Source organism: Panthera onca, chromosome B3 (genome assembly GCF_046562875.1).
Source record: "Panthera onca isolate mPanOnc1 chromosome B3, mPanOnc1 haplotype 2, whole genome shotgun sequence".
Lineage (NCBI taxonomy): Eukaryota > Metazoa > Chordata > Mammalia > Carnivora > Felidae > Panthera > Panthera onca.
The window spans coordinates 4,674,432-4,691,201 of NC_138344.1; the positions used below are offsets into that span (position 1 = coordinate 4,674,432).

General features: G+C 51.7%; 1 protein-coding gene across 5 annotated transcripts in view; it reads right to left on the reverse strand.

The window, feature by feature from the left end:
* Window positions 1-16,770, reverse strand: part of ZNF592 (zinc finger protein 592) — a 59,243-nt gene that overhangs the window by 6,694 nt on the left and 35,779 nt on the right. For 3 of the 5 annotated variants that reach the window (XM_081795830.1, XM_060617575.3, XM_060617580.3), the window contains 7 exons: window positions 15,203-15,381; window positions 9,167-9,343; window positions 8,733-8,892; window positions 8,331-8,618; window positions 7,986-8,098; window positions 7,290-7,425; window positions 4,321-5,725 (listed from right to left, as the gene is read on the reverse strand). In XM_081795830.1, coding sequence (XP_081651956.1) covers window positions 5,186-5,725; window positions 7,290-7,425; window positions 7,986-8,098; window positions 8,331-8,618; window positions 8,733-8,892; window positions 9,167-9,343; window positions 15,203-15,381 — 1,593 coding nt within the window. In that variant the 3' untranslated portion in view covers window positions 4,321-5,185. Of the gene's footprint in view, window positions 1-1,734; window positions 2,394-4,320; window positions 5,726-7,289; window positions 7,426-7,985; window positions 8,099-8,330; window positions 8,619-8,732; window positions 8,893-9,166; window positions 9,344-15,202; window positions 15,382-16,770 lie in introns of those variants that run through there. The other 2 variants (XM_060617579.3, XM_060617578.3) reach the window with 2 other exon arrangements.

Genomic DNA, 16,770 nt, shown 5'->3' on the forward strand with positions numbered 1-16,770 from the left:
AATAAATATAAAAATAAGAGTATTTTTAAAGGCCAATGCACTACACAATGAACTAGCTCAAGAACTCATCTGCACCTAGGTCCCTAATGAAAAGACACCTAGGGAACAGAGGGATCTGAAGATGCTTCTGAATTATCACGTGAATGGTTCAAACTTGGAAAGGCCTGACAAAAGCCCAAAGAAAGATACTTAGAGAAGAGCCAGACTCTGTCTGAAAAAGCATAAATCTGATGGAAATGATAATAGAAACAAATGCAAACAAGTGATACTGCCTTTGAGGGGAGAGGGTGGAGAGGGATCATTTCCATTTTTTGTGCGTGACTAAGGACCAAAAGTCAATAAATAAATAAAACAATTGAAAAGGAGAAGAAATGTAGTTAAGAGTTCTTGCCTTTAGGGAGGTCTCCTCTCTTTGATATAAACCTATAAGGAACAAGAAGGTAAAATCTAGCCCAGCTCAGGATCCTCAGAGATTTAAGCCACCACACCCCACCCCCCCATTTGACAGATGGGAGTATTGAGGCCAAGAAAGATCAAACAACTTAGTTATAGAGCTTCTGGTTTCTAGTCACTGGCTTTCTTCATTCTAGCACATTGCCAGGGGGTTCAGTCAAGGAAGTAGGGGTAACCCCCTGAGGAAATAATTCTGCAGAAGCAAAAGTCTGTATGCCCGGGACTCTTCCTTGCACTGACGAAGAGGGAGATTTATTAAATGTTAAACAGGAAACGGGTTAAGTAAATTATGTTGATTTGAAAATGATTACAATGATTGAAAATGAGGATTTAAGGGCTATGTAGAAACACGGAAAATGCCCAGATACAATGTTAAGTAGAAAAAAGTAGGGTACAGAATCAGAGGCAATGTGGTGCTGCTCACACCTGAGTGAATCCCAGCATTGCCCGCAACGAGCTCTGTGGCCTTAGGGAGATTACTCAACCATTCTGAACCTCCAAAGAATCCTAGTGTTTTGAGTTTTGAGCCTACATAAGAGAATGAATGGAAGAATAATGTCTGTCATATGGAAATTTTCAATTTCCGGTTGTTACCATAATCATATCATATTCAGCTATGAGCTGAACAAGAGTCCAGTTGGAAAAGCGGTTGGAAAGAACTGGAAACTGATAAGGCAGTAATAAAAACAAATGCAAAAGATGGGATTATAAATACACATGTTTTTTATTTTCTCTAACAATGTGATGTCATTTTCCAATAAGAAAAATGCATTTAAAAAAAGAAAGAAAAGATAAAGGCATTTTAAATAGGGACCTCAAAAAAAAAATCCTATTCTTGGGACCTGGCTCCTAGTTTGCTCCTTCCTCCAGAGGGGCCCAAGGTTCCCAGCACCTGGTTCCTAAGGCTGCTGTGGCATCTGTTCATGGAAAAGGTCAAGAATGGCCTGGATCCCTTGGAAAACACGGCCCCGGGGAAGGAGGGTGGGTAATTGAAGGGGTGATGACACGGCACATCCTAGAATCTAGAACATTCTGTCTTGCTCAGAGTAGACCCTGAGACAACTTTGTAGCGACCAGTTGAATCAGACTCTTTCATTCCCGCGTGCATACGTGCGTGTACTCACTCACTCACTCACTCGAACACTCTTGGGACCGCTGTGGTTTGCAAGGAACCGTGTGAGGAGCTTTCAAAGAATTAGACTGACCCACTGGATGAATTTGAAACAATCTCCATTGCGGAAGTGGAAAAAAAAAAAAAAAAGCAAGCTTCAGAACACTGCATAGAATGCTACCATTTGTATTAAAAATAGATATATAAATATACATATTTATAAACTTGTAAATGCATAGAATTGCTCAGAAAGGGTACACAGGATCTAGGTAACAGTGATTAGTTCTGGAGGCGGGCTGGGGAACTGAAGGCTGACCTCCGATAGGAAGCTTACTTTCCATTGTATACTCACTCTTTTGTATTGTTTGGATGTCTTACCGTGTAAATGTATTAATTTTTCAAAACAACAACAAAAAATTTAAAAACGAGTTAAAGAAAGTGCGCCCAGAGCGGAATATACAGTGGTGAACAGGGCAAGCAGGGGTTCCTCTGTCTCGGGGAAGGCAGAGTTTGTCGAGAACTCGCTAAGCCACAACTGTGAAGTTTTCAAAACCAGACTGTTTACATAAGTTAAGGGAACAGTTCTTTCTACACCAATTATAGTAATTCAGCACATCATTTTACAGAGATAAAGCAGTTGGAAAATAAATACGAGTCATTTGTCAAGCCTTAGAGTGTATTAAGTTGTAGTTTCTACAAGGGTGGGGATCTTATCTGTTTAACTTGATCGGCAGAGTGTTCACTCCGGCTAATGTGCAGATAAGTGCTTGTTACAGCAAGCGTTTTCTGATGATAACAAATGATATGATAGCACACCCATTAAAAACGTCTGAAAAAAAGAAAAGATCGGAAGATATTGGACCCTGAGGGAACCATGTTTTCTGGGATGGTCCCCCCGGCCCGCCCCGAAAAACAGTCTTCAAATGCAAGATATACCCCAATGTGAATGGAAGGTCGGGGAAACACTGCCTGGGCTGCAGAACGTCACGCACGGAAGTTTCGCGCAGGGCTCTCCTTGGGGTGACTTGGCACAGACTGACTGCAAAGAGAACCTGGCGCTCCGTGGGGTACCCGACCACAGGGGAGGTAGGAAGACAGGTGTGTGGGTGGCTGCGGAGTGCCACTGAGCTGGTGGCCAGCCAAAGCAGCCGGGGCACTGAGGAGGCACAGGGATCGACACCATGGACTTGAGGATCCCGCGGGCTTGACTCGGCACCAGCACTTACAGGCGGCCCAGCGGGTTATTCGACCTCTCGGAGCCTCGGTTTTCTTTCTGTGAGATCCTCGTGAGGACTAGACGGAAACCGCCGGAAAGTATTTAGCAAGATGCGGGGCGCGCTAGCAGGGTCTGAAGTGCCATCGTCGTCAGTGTTGCTACATGATGGATACGTGTCCCGGGCAAGTTATCGCTGACCATCCGCATCCAAGCCTGAACAGCAGGTGAGGTGCGCCCCACCCTCCGTGCCCTAAAGGCAAGAATCCCTTACGTTCATGTAGTGTTTCACGAACTTAGAAAAGGTCCCACAGTCCTCATCCCACAAAAGCCTGTGAAGCGAGATGGAGGGGAGTCACCAGGACTATTTGGAAGGGGGGTGGGTTTGCTAAGAGCCGATTAGGGGCGGAACCCAGGCTGTGGCCCAGGCTTCCTGGCGAGGAGCTCGGTCTTTTCACCACACACCACTCCTGGGAAAGAGAGCTGGATGTGGGTCAGGACAGGTGGTCATCGAGGCTGCGAGGTCACCACCCCCTCCCCCACTCCACCCACCGCTATTTCTGAGCGGGAAGAGAGGCAACAATCCATGTCAAACCCTTCTCAGGGCCTCCTCTGTGATCCGTCCCTGCGGATGGACCATGGGGGGCAGGGCGGGCCCCGCAGCGGAACCAGGAAAGGGATGACAGCCCACGTGGGGTGGCCTCAGTGTCTGCAGGTGGCTGGATCGGGCCCAGCTTGCCTCACTGCCTGCCTGGGAAGCAGGGACGGCAGGGTCTGAAAAGGAGGCGGGCTCTTAGCGGTTCCCCGTGCCGTTCACATTTCCACCGGCATCTGACAGAAAATGTACTTTTTTTCAATTGTGAAAAGGTCAGGCGTATTTATCTGACAACTGATAGTGCCTCCCTTGAAAGAGCACCTGTAAGAACTCAGCCAGCGCCCGCCTCCCTCTGCTGCAACGGACGCCACCGGACCAGCCCCACACCCCGGCCGTGCAGGGCTGCAGCCACGGCTTGGGTCAGAGCTCAGAGGTCGCCTCCACAGGGCTCCGACTCTGCCAGCAGTGAAGAGGGCCCAGCCTCCCGTCTGATCCCGAATCTCCACACCAGAGAGGTCCCTGTGGCAGCAGCAACAGCAAGGCCTCCCGAACACAAGGTAACTACAGAACATCCCCCCACCCCCACCCCTGCTGTCCTCCCCCCCCCCCCACCACCACCCCACGGCCACCGGTTTGTAGGAAAGAGAGAGGCGCCCGGAACATTTCAATGGGCCCTAATGCCAAGGCTGCTGACCCCGGGGAGGCCTTGCAGGTGACGCCTGACCAGTACAAAGACCCTCCCCTCACGCCCTTGCAAGGTTTCTAGAGGACCAAGTTCCGAGCCGCTGGTTTCCTAACCACGGCTCCAAGAAATCTGGGGAGGACCTTCCTGGGACGGCAGGACACTGCTCTCCCCCAGAGATGGGACAGTGACAGAAGTGTGGGAGAGACTCTTACACGCAGCAGGGTAGGGCCAGGCTCACCTGAAGAGGAATACAAGAGCCCACCTGCATGGTAAGAAGAGTTTTTATTTGAAATATAGTCTGAGCAACATGAGTATAGCCAGGAGGAGGAGGGGCCGGCCTGCCCAGAGCGGCGGCCTCTCTAATGGCACAGGAGCGAGAGTACAAAGATCCCAGTGTCCGTGTGCCCCCAAGCCCACTTGTCAGGAAAGGCGGAACAGCAGCAGAACAGGGGCGCACGGCTCCTTCTGAAAGGGGTGTGCCTCTCGGTGCCTGCCTGCCTGGGCCGCGGCGCCTGCCCTCCCGGGGTCCAAACACCAGTGTGCTGCACAACCTTCTCCCACCCGCACAGACAGGAGGGGCCCGGGTGACAATTCTCCAGGACCGTTTTGGGGGGAAAAGAATCCGAGAAGACAGGAAGGAAGGGCAGGGTGATTGAGGGCCCTCCGCAGGCCAGCCTGGGCGGAGCTCCCCAGAAGGACCGCGCCGGCAGCCTCACCCCCTTCTCCGGCTCCGGCTCCGCTGGCAGGAAGCAGAGCGGCCCTTCCGCAGCCCGCGAGAGCTCCCAGGAGAGCCCTGGCTGCAGGCAGCGGGCGGGGACCTCCCGGAAGAGCACAGCGCCCAGGGGTTTCAGGCCAAGATGTATGCGGCCTGGGGTTGGAAGGACACAGACAAGAGCTGGGGTACCAAGAAGCAGCACAAAGCCATAAATAACAGAAGCAAATTCAGAGCTGTCAGGGTCCCGGGTGACCGCACACTGCCCGGGGCTGGGGGACACCCAGACCCCACAGCTCAGGGCGGGCACTGCTCCAGGGCACACCGGGGCAGAGCCTCATATCTCCCACCGTCCCCGTGGCAGACGGAGGACGCCCGGGGCACCCCTCCGGCCACGCACGCTGCCACGCCTCTGGTCACACCTGAGGGGACGGAGCGTGGCTGTCCTGGTCCTGAGAGGCCTGTGGTTGACTCTGAGCGTCCTGGGCTCCGTCCTCCTCAGGAGCCGGGCCTGGCGACCTCGCCTCTGTGTCGCCCAACAAAGGCTCTCCGGCACCTTCTTCCAGTCCGTTCTCCCTGGTCTCCATGGACACTTCCTCCCCGGAGCCCTCCTCTGGCTCCGCGGCCTCCGCCACCGCCTCCGCGTCCTCCTCCTCCTCCTCCTCCTCCTCCTCCTCCTCCTCCTCCTGGTCTCTCACCTTGTGGACGATGTAGAGGTGGCGGCTGAGGGAGCTGGCAGAGGTGTAGCACAGGCCGCAGAGGAGACACTGGGCCGTGGAGCTGTCCGCCTGGTGCTGAGGTATGTGGCTCTGAAACTCGAGCCCCGAGTCTGTGGCAAAGCTACATTTCGCACACTGGAACAGGGACTTGTGCCTTTTGGTGGAAGAGACGGCCGCGCCATTGCTGGTGCCCGGAGCGTCCCCGGCTCCGCTGCCCGGTCTTTTCAGATGGCTCACCTGGAGGGGGAGGCAGGTGAGTGGGGTCCCAGCCTAGCCCGAGCCCCCCAGAGCTGAGCTGCACACCTGAACGGTGCAGCCCCCACACTCGCAGAATCACCCCCCCCCCCCCCCCAGGCCAGGCTCGCCCTGGCCCCGAACCGGGTTTAGATCTGGTTTCTTTCAGGTTTTTCTGTTGGCTGGTGCTTTGTCTAATGTAACGTATGTGTGCGGCCCCACGTTCCAAAGACACGGGACGGGCATGTTCTCTGCTCTCCAGAGAACACCCTGCCACCTGGCTTCTGAGGCCCCTCCAAGAGAGAGTCTCTGTGTGCACAAAGATAAAACTGTCATCTTTGGGGCACCTGGGTGGCTCAGTCAGCTAAGCACCAACTCTTGGTTTCTGCTCAGGCCATGATTTCAAGGTTCATGAGATGGAGCCCCACGTCGATCTCTCCCTCTCTGTCCCCTCCCCCCCCCCCACGTGCTCTCTGTCTCTCTCTCTCTTTCAAAACAAATGAACATTTCAAAAAGTTTTTTAAAAAGACTGTTGTTTTCTACAAAATGATAGCACTACATGCACACTCTTCCTCCCCCTGCTTTTTCTACTTAATGACATGTGTTGGCCATCGTCTGCATGAAGGCATACACAGAGGCTTCCTTCCTCTAACACTGGCAATGACGAAGCGTCCCCGCTGGCAGACATTCAGTTGTGTCCCGTCATTATCACTGCACACAGCCCCGCAGCGAAGATCCTTGCACACACCTCCTCAGGCGCGAGGCCGAAGCTACAGGGCAGACAAACCCTAGGGACGGAATGATGGCTCCAAGGGCACGTGCATTTGGAGGGGGGTGTGCGTTTTAATCACAGGCAGATGTTGCCAGAATGTCAACTGACACCCCACCTGCTCTGTGCGGAAGGGCCTGCCGACCAACGCCCTCCCTGAGTGGCCGAGAAGGAACGCCCTGGAAGTCCAGGCGGCTCTCAAATTCCCCCCGACATGCCTGACCCTCTGAGGAGCAGCCCTCCCCACCATGGAGCAGGAAGGGCCTACAGTGGAGGGGGACCAAGCGGTTCTAGAAGTTCAGCAGAAATAATGGGAATAGGGCACGAAATGGGGGCAAGGTCACGGGACGAGGGCCCAGGCTAGCAGGGGTCTGCACCCAGCCCCTCCCACAACGACTCTGTGTGTGTGTGTGTGTGTGTGTGTGTAAGAGAGACACTCACTGCCGTCCTCGCCTGACAGGCAGCCCTGCCCTTCCCCCTGACCCAGGACTAGTGGGGCAGAAACAGGACAGTGAGTGTGAACGCACTCCAGTGTCCACACAACATGACACACAGCTGAGGAAAGCATCCCAGTGACAGGGAAACCACAGGAACAAAAGGCTGATGGGCGGTCTCACAGATCTTTGTCCCTGTCCTTTACCTGCATGCAGTCTCCAGGTGGGTCACGCGTGACTAGGGAATGGCCTACATTGAGGGAAGCTGTGGCTGCTGGTTGCTCCCCGGAGCCCTCCTGCTGGCCCTGCAGCTCAGGGGGCTCACTGAGCAGGCGCCTCCAGGGGCAGGGGCCCCCGCACTCACCTGAGGGGAATGTCCACCCGGAGGTCTGACTTTGGACGTCTGGCTCAAATCAGGGTTTCTGATACCATGCATAAGGCTGATGTGGCTCTCCAGAAGGGAGGGCCGAGGAAAGCTGGGGCTGTCCTCTGTGCAGTACCTGCAGCCAAAGAGACTGTGTAAGAGGACAGGCTCCGAGCACCCCTGGCAGGAGCTGAAGCTGCTCCTGGCTCCAGGGGAGAGTCTGGAGCAGGCAGAGAGCTGGCTGGGTGGTCATCGGGCTGGCTGGGCAGTGCTGGGCTCCCAGAGAAGGTCAGCCGACGAGCCGGCCAAGGTGGCAGACAACAACAGCAGGTCTCACAATATCTGTGCTGGCCCTAAGCCAGGTCAGCAAGGAAGAGGCCAGGCTATGTCCCGAAGCACAGACACGATGCGGAAGCCTCTCGGCCAGACGGGGCACAGTGACACCGCCAGCCCTCCGTCAGAGCAGCGGGCGGTACGGCCCAGGGTCAGGGGGGTACGAAGGGGGAGGGCTCAGGGGCCAGCAGGCTCTAGAAGCTGGTTCCCTACCGGCCCTGCCTTCTGACTTAGCCACAGCGTTTTCCCATTAGAAACCCGCTCATATCATCTTGCTTCCGACCCCTGATCTCACAGCAGAGAAAAGCCCTGGACAGACTTTTTGAATTTCAGGCCTCCCGGCTCCCACCTCCAGGGACTCACCCGCAAGTGTAGACCTTCTTCACGGTGTCGTGGTTGTTGCGGATGTGTTTGCGCAGGCTGTTGGGGGTGTGGAAGGACTGCTCGCACTGCCGACACGGGTACCGCTTCAACGTCTACGGGAGATGACGGGACGCAAAGCATCAGAACCGTAAGACGGTTCTGGGTATATCTTTCTACTCGGGTGACGCAGGCAGAAAGGGGCTGCCCCAAAGACCTCGGGATCTGTGGTACCCACCCTGCCCCAAGCACCGGGAACCCTAAGGGGTCAGCCACACAAGGGGGCTCTGAGCCCACAGACGTCCAGAGAGTCCTGGCACTGCACCGTGACGACGTGACGACACTGACCCGACCGTGGCTCTTCTTCATGTGGGACACGTAGTTCTCCCGATCAGGAACCCACTCCTGACACTCCTGGCAGGTCCAGCCAGTGTTCCTCAGCCGGGGCCTGGCCTCGGTCCTGCGATGGGCCTCGGGCCTGCCCCAGCGGCCGGAGGGCAGGGAGCTGCCCCGAGCGGCCACGCTGGCGGCCGGGGGCTCGGTGGGAACTCGAGAGCCAGGCCGGCTCGAGGCTGTGTCCGACGAAGACTGGAGGCTGGACAGCTCGTCCACGTTTCGGGGAACACCGTGGGTGCTCTGGGGATGGGGAGAGCGATTACTGACTGGGCGAGGGGAAAGGTGCACAGAATCAGACCCCCCGGCCTGAGGCGCGCGTCCTCCTCCCCAGCCTCCTTCCCTAGGGCACCCCACCTTGACGTGCTGCATCAACTCCGGCTTCTGCAGGAACAGCAGTGGGCACTCAGGGCACTTGAAGACGCCCACCTGCGTCTTGCTGGCATTCTGATAAAAATGCTGCTGAATGTGTCTCTTCTTGTTGAAGACCATTTCACAGGAGCACTTATAAATGAGCCTGACGAGACAAGCCCCGGGGCGTGAGGTGGCCAGGCTCTTGTGGGCACAACCTCCACCCCCACTCTGCTCTCTCTGAAACGGGGTCCACTCCGGGGAAACACTACTCTGAGCCGATGTGGATGCTCCCCCGCCTCAGGATGTCTTCAGTGACCTCCAGGCACCCCTTCCGCCAGCCCCGGCTCCCTGGTCCGTCCCGGAACCTCCCCCCGACCGTAGCACCTAGGCCACTGAGCTCCACCCCACGGGCCTGCTGACCCTGGAGCTGCACTCACTGGGAGGGTCTGTGGGGCTGGGAGGGGTGCTGAGAGGCGCTGTGGTCCGCGGTGCTGCTGGCAGTCTTGAAGGCCATGGGGCAGAATGCACATTTGTGGAAAACCTGGCAGTGTCGCTCCTGGATGTGGCTTTTCAGCAAGGCCAAGGTCAGGTGGACGACCCCGCAGTGGATGCACCTGGATGACAGGAGGGGGCGGGGGTGTCAGGCCCAGAAGCAGCGCTGGTAAGGGAGGGATGGAGAGCAGGGACAGAGCCATCTCCGGGACTCTCTGTGTCCCCCTCCCTTGGGCACTGTCTTCCATCCTCCACACCTACGTCCTGAGAGCCTGCCTGCTGCCATCTGGCACAGTGCGGTCACCCAGGACACCCAAGCCCAAGGCTGTGCCTGGTAGAGAAGGGGGGAGAAACCCGCCCCTCCCCTCACCGGCCAGAGGCTATGCTTCTGCAAACCAAACGTCTGAGCCCAGCTGAGAGAAGCTGGCGGGAACGGAGAGGGAGAGGAATGGTTCCAAAAGGACATAAACAGCATCCTTTGAAGTGTGACACGACGGCAGGGGTCCAAGGGAAACTTCGGGAGGAGGCTACAGGAAGCCTGTGCCTTCCCACAGGCTGGTACCCAACGTGCAGGGACGGCCACTTAATAAAAAGTGCAGCTAGAAATGCGGCGCTCGGCACGGCAACAAGCACATTCAAACACACAGCCCTCAAAGCCCAGGACGGAACCCTCCAGAGCCTGTCCGGGGAGCTTCAGGGGCGGCGGGAACGCTCTACGCTGTACTGGCCACATGGCAAGCGGATCTAAATAAAATAAAATAAGACACAGTGGCCAGTCACGCTGGCCACACGTCAAGGGCTCCACAGCCAGATGTCGCTGGTACCATTCTGCGCTGTGGGGCTCATGCCTGTCACAGTGTCTCCTTGGTGGCACAGTGGATAACTTTTTACTTCTTCTCCCAGGTTGTATTTCCTGAGCTTTGTTGGGTGAATATATCACTTGTATAATGCACGAACAGTCTTAGGCCATTTTTTCTGAAACGGGGGCATTCTGAAACTTTCAACTTCAAAACCTCTCTCTATAAACACCGCCTCTTCTTTTCGCAGGATCACAGGGCCATGTGACCTCCATGCCATCCTGCTCCATTCCAGTCCCTGGACACACACCCAGCTCTCCCCTCCATGAGAAAACATCTTCCCTGCTCCTAGCCACTCCTCTCAAGATAACTTCTCTCTTCCTTTCGTTGTAGTATTTCCTGACCCCATAACCCTGACATCCCCGTAAGCACTAGAAGAGAAGCTATTGCTTTCCTGAAAAGAAGGACATGGGGGCGCTTGGGTGGCTCAGTCGGTTGGGCGTCCGACTTCGGCTCAGGTCACGATCTCGCGGTCCGTGAGTTCGAGCCCCGCGTCGGGCTCTGGGCTGACGGCTCAGAGCCTGGAGCCTGCTTCCAATTCTGTGTCTCCCTCTCTCTCTCTGCCCCTCCCCCGTTCATGCTCTGTCTCTCTCTGTCTCAAAAATAAATAAAACGTTAAAAAAAAAAAAATTTTAAAAGAAAAAAAGGACATGGCTTCACTTAAAAATTCTTTGGCTCCCAAATATAACCCCTCAGTCCAGTACGTTAGCCCATTTTCACAGTCCATATAAATCAACACAGAATCCTTTTGTGTGCGTTTAGGGGGGTGGGCGGGAGATGGGACCACCTTTGCGAGCTTAATCAGTTACGAGAAGCAACCCAAAGAACCAGAAAGCTGTTGGCAGTGATCTCCGAGGTGCACTCACTAGTAAATCTGTACATTCTTTAAATTAAGTGTTTCTAATGCAAACTACTGAATTATATTTTCTTTTCTCTCCTGCTAAACAAAACAGTGACCAACTTCTAGCACACAGAAGTACTTCCATACCATAAGGCATCGTAAGGAGGAAAAAAGTCCACACATTTCCAAATTCATCCAAAGTGGCCGAGTATACCTGACATGTGGAAAGAATCTTAAGTAACCATATTTGTGCAGTTTGACCAAACTTCAGCAGGAGGAATATACTCTTCAAAAATGCAATGGAAAATCCATTCTATTTACTTTATAGACATTCTTCAAAGAAACCTCAATGAAAGTAAAAACATGAAGGTTTAAAGGGACATACATCAGCTTCAGTGAAAGACTGAATCAAGTAGGGTTTACAAATTGATGAAAAAGCACTCAGAAGACAAATCTGACCCCACAACACAGCTCTTCACCAATTTTTTAAGAGAACATAGATAATTATGGAATCATATGTTGCGAAATATGTAAAAATTTTCTAAATTTTTTTTTTAATTTTTAAATTTTTTTTAAATTTTAAATTTAAATTTTTATTTTTTTTTAATTTTTCTAAAATTTTTTCTAAAAACAAAGAGTAGTAAAATACTTAATTGTCCTAATAATCACAAATAAGAAAATGACATATCATTAAGAACAATCTAAATTTGCTCCTTTATGACATCATTGGTCGCTCTCCAAATTTTCAACAAAGAGCAGAATAATTTATATAATTCTAAAATATGTATATAATGTACATACCCCTTTTACATAAAATACATACACATAAAACACATACAAAATGTACAGGACTTTGACAACGTCTTCAAGAAAAAGCACAAATAATACAAAACAAAGTAATATTGTAAAACCCAATGAAATGGAACATAGGTACATTTTCAGAATTTACTAAAAAATATAATACCCACATGATGGGAGAAAATATTTGCAAATCATGTATCTGACAAGGGACTTTTACCCAGAGTATACAAAGAACTCTTATAACTCAACAGTAAGACAATTAATAATCCAATTTAAAAATGTGAAAAACGACATTTCTCCAAAGAAGATACACAAATACCAAACAGAAAAGATGCTCAACACCACGAGCCATTAGGAAAATGCAAATCAAAACCATAATGAGACACCACTTTATACCCACAGGGATGGCTATCAGAAGTCAGACCATAACAAATGCCGGTGAGGATGCAGAGAAACCAAACATCTACCCTGCTGGCAGGAAGATAAAAATGGTGCAACCATTTTTTAAAACAGTCCGGCAGCTCCTCAAAAAGTTAAACGTAGAGTTAGCAGTTGACCCAGGTATTCTAGTCCTAGGTATATACCCAAAAGAACTGAAAACGTATGTCCACACAATAACTTACAAGGGAATGTTCATCAGCGGCATTATTCGGAACAGCCAAAAAGGTGGAAACCCAAGTACCCATCAACTGGTAAACGGATGAACAAACTGTGGTGTATATACATATACAATGGAACACCATTCAGCCACAAAAAAAGAATGAAATGCTGATATATTACAATATGCATGAATCTTGGCTAAGACTACATATTATATGATTCCATTTCTATGAAATGTCCCAAAGAAGCAAATATAGGAGGCAGAAAATAAATTAGTGTTAGGGGTGGGGGAATGGAAGGGTTATGAATGTAGAGTTTCTTTTTGGATGATAAAAATGTTCTAAAATCTGTGGTGGTGACTATACAGCTCTGTAAATATACTAAAAACCATTGAGTTGTACCCTTTAAAATGGGTGAATTGTATGGTGTGTGAATTATGTCTAAATAAAGCTAATACAAAAAATATATGTGAATAGTTGAAGATCTTAAGTGCCACGAATACTATGTTAGCATACACATCTTCTGAGTTCAACCACGGATCACCGAAGATTTTACTGTCAAAACTGTCAGTAAGCCATCTGGCTGAATCGCATTACATTTGTGTCTGACATTCCTTACAAGAAGGCTTGATAAACTGAATTGCTTTTGAGACACTATGTTTCCTTTTAGTCTTACAGAAGAAAGTAAAACAAAACATTGAATTAAGAGACAAAAAAAAAAAAAGCCATGAATCCATCTATGCTATTAGAAATGCCTTGGATTTAAGATTCAAGGACAAAAACCCAAGCATTGCTTGCATTTTTATTGGGCTGGATTTGATCTTGGAGCAAGCAGCACACGCTGAAGTCAAAGTTGGAAAGGTGTTTTCAAACGTTACACCACACTGTAAAAACACACATTCAGGTGTTTAGTTTAACAATGTGGCCCGGGGGGCGCGTGCCTGGCTGGCTCATTGGGTGGAGCACACAACTCTTGATCTTGGGGTGGCGAGTTCGAGCCCCACGTTGGGAGCAGAGATTACTTATAAGAACAAAAATGGGCTGGGAGCCGCCGAGCACTGCTCCTCTGCAGCATGGTGGTGAGGGCCGTGTGACCCCCTGCTCTGTCCTGCTCCTCCGGCACAGCAGCTTCTCCACCTCCCTAACGTGCACGAGAAACTAGTCCACATTTCAACATGCTTCCACCAAGACAGAAGCCTGGGAGTCGCCACTCGCCCCTCCCCACTCTCAGCCCGGTCTACCAGCTCCCGTCAAGCTCTAATGCTTTACTCCCTAAAGCCTTCCCGGACCCACCTTCTCTCTGTCCCCACAGCCAGAGTGCTCGGTGCTTCATCTGGACTATCACACTCACCCCTCAGCCAGCCTCCGGGCTCTCCCCTCTCTAGCACACACGTCAGCTCCCCAGAGCGATCTTCCTGAAGCACAGGCCTGCAGGGACCACCGCCCTGCTACAAATCTATCTGTAGCCCCTCACTGTCCCCTGGAGAAAGTCTAAATGTCTGCCAAGGAATACAAGGTCTTGCCTGGGCCTGGCCCTTCCAATGCCTTAGTCTCTTTTCTCTCCCCCTCCCCCGCCCAGTTCATCTCCACCCCCGCTCTACAGAAATGCCCTCTACAGGGCGCATGGTCCCTGTAACCTTCTCTGTGCTGGATAACACACGGAGACACTCTCCCCTTTTCTTTGGCCTGAAAACCTCCTAACATCTCCACTCTGAGGCTGTCCTGACCGCTCCTCTCCTGGGGCACTTCCCGTTCTGAGTTATAGTCACCTGGGCAGCTTTGTGACCCATCAGACAGAAGCCCCTGGGTCCTGAGTGTCTGGCATGCTAGTAAAGGCAATAATAAGTACTCAGAAAGAAAGTTACTAGATTAACTAAATCTATATTTTTTTTACTACCAAAGAGAAGAAAACCTTGCTAAGTTGGTGCCGAACTAACTTTCAGATGTGAAAGTTATTAAGTAAACACATCAGAAGATGTAGAAACTCTCAAATGCAATAAATCAGTAAAGGGGGCCCAACTGAGCTGATGTAGAAGTTACAGACCGATGAGTCTGGGAGGGAGTGTTCTTCCCCATTTTGATCTTTTTCCTGAAAATGACTTCGTGCCTACATTTATTTGACACATGGTGGGGGGGGGGAGGGGGGAGATTCAGTTTAAAATAGAGTTTTCTTGGTTTTACTTTGAGACTGATCACTTTTTCCATCATCAGGTTTTGCTGGTTTCTAACAAACTGACAAAAACTAGTCAACATAAAGACACCAGAGCTCTTTGGGTTTGGTCTTGCAGTTCCATTTGGTAATGGAAATTGAGAACATCTGAAGTACGACAATTAGGAAATGTATTATCATGATGGTACTGTAAATTTAATATGCCAAACACAGAAGCTTTATCAGCAAATCAACTTTATATACTTTTAAAAAGCAAACGAGGGGCGCGCCTGGGTGGTTCAGTCAGTTGGGCGTCCAACTTCCGCTCAGGTCATGATCTCGCGGTTCATGAGTTCGAGCCCCGTGTCGGGCTCTGTGCTGACAGCCCGGAGCCCGGAGCCTGCTTCGGATTCTGGGTCTCCCTCTCTCTCTGCCCCTCCCCTGCTCACTCTCTCTCTCTCTCTCTCTCCCTCAAAAAATAAATAAACATTAAAAAATAAAAGTCAAACTAATCTCCCCAAAACTTCTCCTTTAAAGCTACATTTTAATGTTTAATTTTAGCTCTTTATTCTTGTCCCCCTTTCTCTTCTTGTCCTCTACCACATGAAAATGCCTGTCTCTATACCAATCGACATCACTGTCTGATGAGGTGGGATCCCAGGCCCCTGAAGACCGAAGGTCATGCTGGAGCACGCTCTGGCCCAGGAGCAGGACCAGCGCGGGGCAGCACCCACCTGTAGCCCACCTTGCGGGCGTAGTGCAAGCAGTTCTCCTTCACGTGGGTCTGGAAGTAGGCCGAGCGACAGAGGGCCCCGCACTCCGGGCAGCAGTAGGGGGACTTGTGGGCGTGGATCCGCTGGTGGGCACAGAAGCTGCACTGGTTGGGCAGCAGCATCTGGCACACCTGGCAGGTCTAAGAGAAAACACCAAGAAAGCCGTTCACGCAGGTGCCGCAGGCTCACGGCTCTCCAAGCACCGCGGTCTGGCTCCCCTGCAGCGTGGGTCAGAACAGCCCCCTCCCCCGCCGGGCTCTCCTCCCACCCTCCTAGGACACTCGGGGCCCCTGGGCCTCGTGACAGGTGTCGACCTGACGCCCAAGCAAGCTTCGCCTCTCACCTTATTCGTCAGAGACAGGGCTGACGCTACATTCCCACAGACCAGTCCCGCTTCCAGGACTGCGAGTGTTTCTTCCCTCAGGCTGAGCAGAAGACCAGCTTTTCCCCTCCAGAGGCCAAAGGCGCTTCCCGAAGCCTCAGACCCCACTACGCTCCCAGAACCGCCAGGGCCTCCGCCCTCGCTCAGCAGAGGCAGTTCCTGCGTGACACCGCTAGCCCGTTCAGGGACTTCCAGAGCAGACCTGATTGGCTCTCGGAAGCCCCCGGGCCAGGCGGCCGAGTGGCCTTGCCAGCGCCCACTCCCTCGGCCGGGTTTGCCCGCGCAGGGGTGTCCTGAGCCGCAGCCGACCACACACACCTGCAGGAAAGGGCAGGACGGGCAACGGCTCCTTCGCTCCCAGACTCGGGAGAGAACCTGGGGGGAGAAAAGTCCTGCGGCCGCCCCCTGACGCCCTCGTGGGCACAGCCCCTCTAGTGGGCACAGCCCGGGGGAAGCAGCAGACTGAGCTGGCGCCCGAGGCAGGGGCCCTTCTGGGTCGGAAGGAAAGCGCCGCACTCGCTCCTCGCTGCGGGGGCCACTGACCTGGGCCCAGAGTTGTTCAGAGGGCCAGGTCGTTGGGGAAGACAGGAAAACCAAAATCCAGAACGTGGAGCCTCTACAGGACATACCACCCAGTTTTTTCAACAAACAGATTGCAAGGGAAAAACAGAGAGAGAAAGGGAAGTTACAGATTAAAAGAAGTTTAAGAGAAATTTTCAAATCGCAATGTAGAGCACTTATTTGGATCCTGATTCAAGCAAGCCAACTGTAAAAGAAATGAGACAATCAGAGATACTTGAACACTAACTTGGTGATAATATTGGGAAGTTTGACATTTAATATTAAAGTTTGATAAGAAGAAGAAATTATCATTGTGATTAATTTTGAGATGTGATGATATCATATCTGTGGTTTTGGGGGAGGAACCTCATGTTTTATAGATACATACTGAACTATTATAGATATGGTGATGCTGGGATTTGTTTAAAAATAATCCGGGGGGGGGGGGGTGGTTAGAAAATACATAAAACAAGATGGACCAGGAGTTGATAATTGTTAATACAGGGTTCGTTATGCCATTCTGTCCACTTTTATATGTGTTTGGGACATTCCATAATAAAAAGGCTTTAAAAAAATTTTTAAAGTA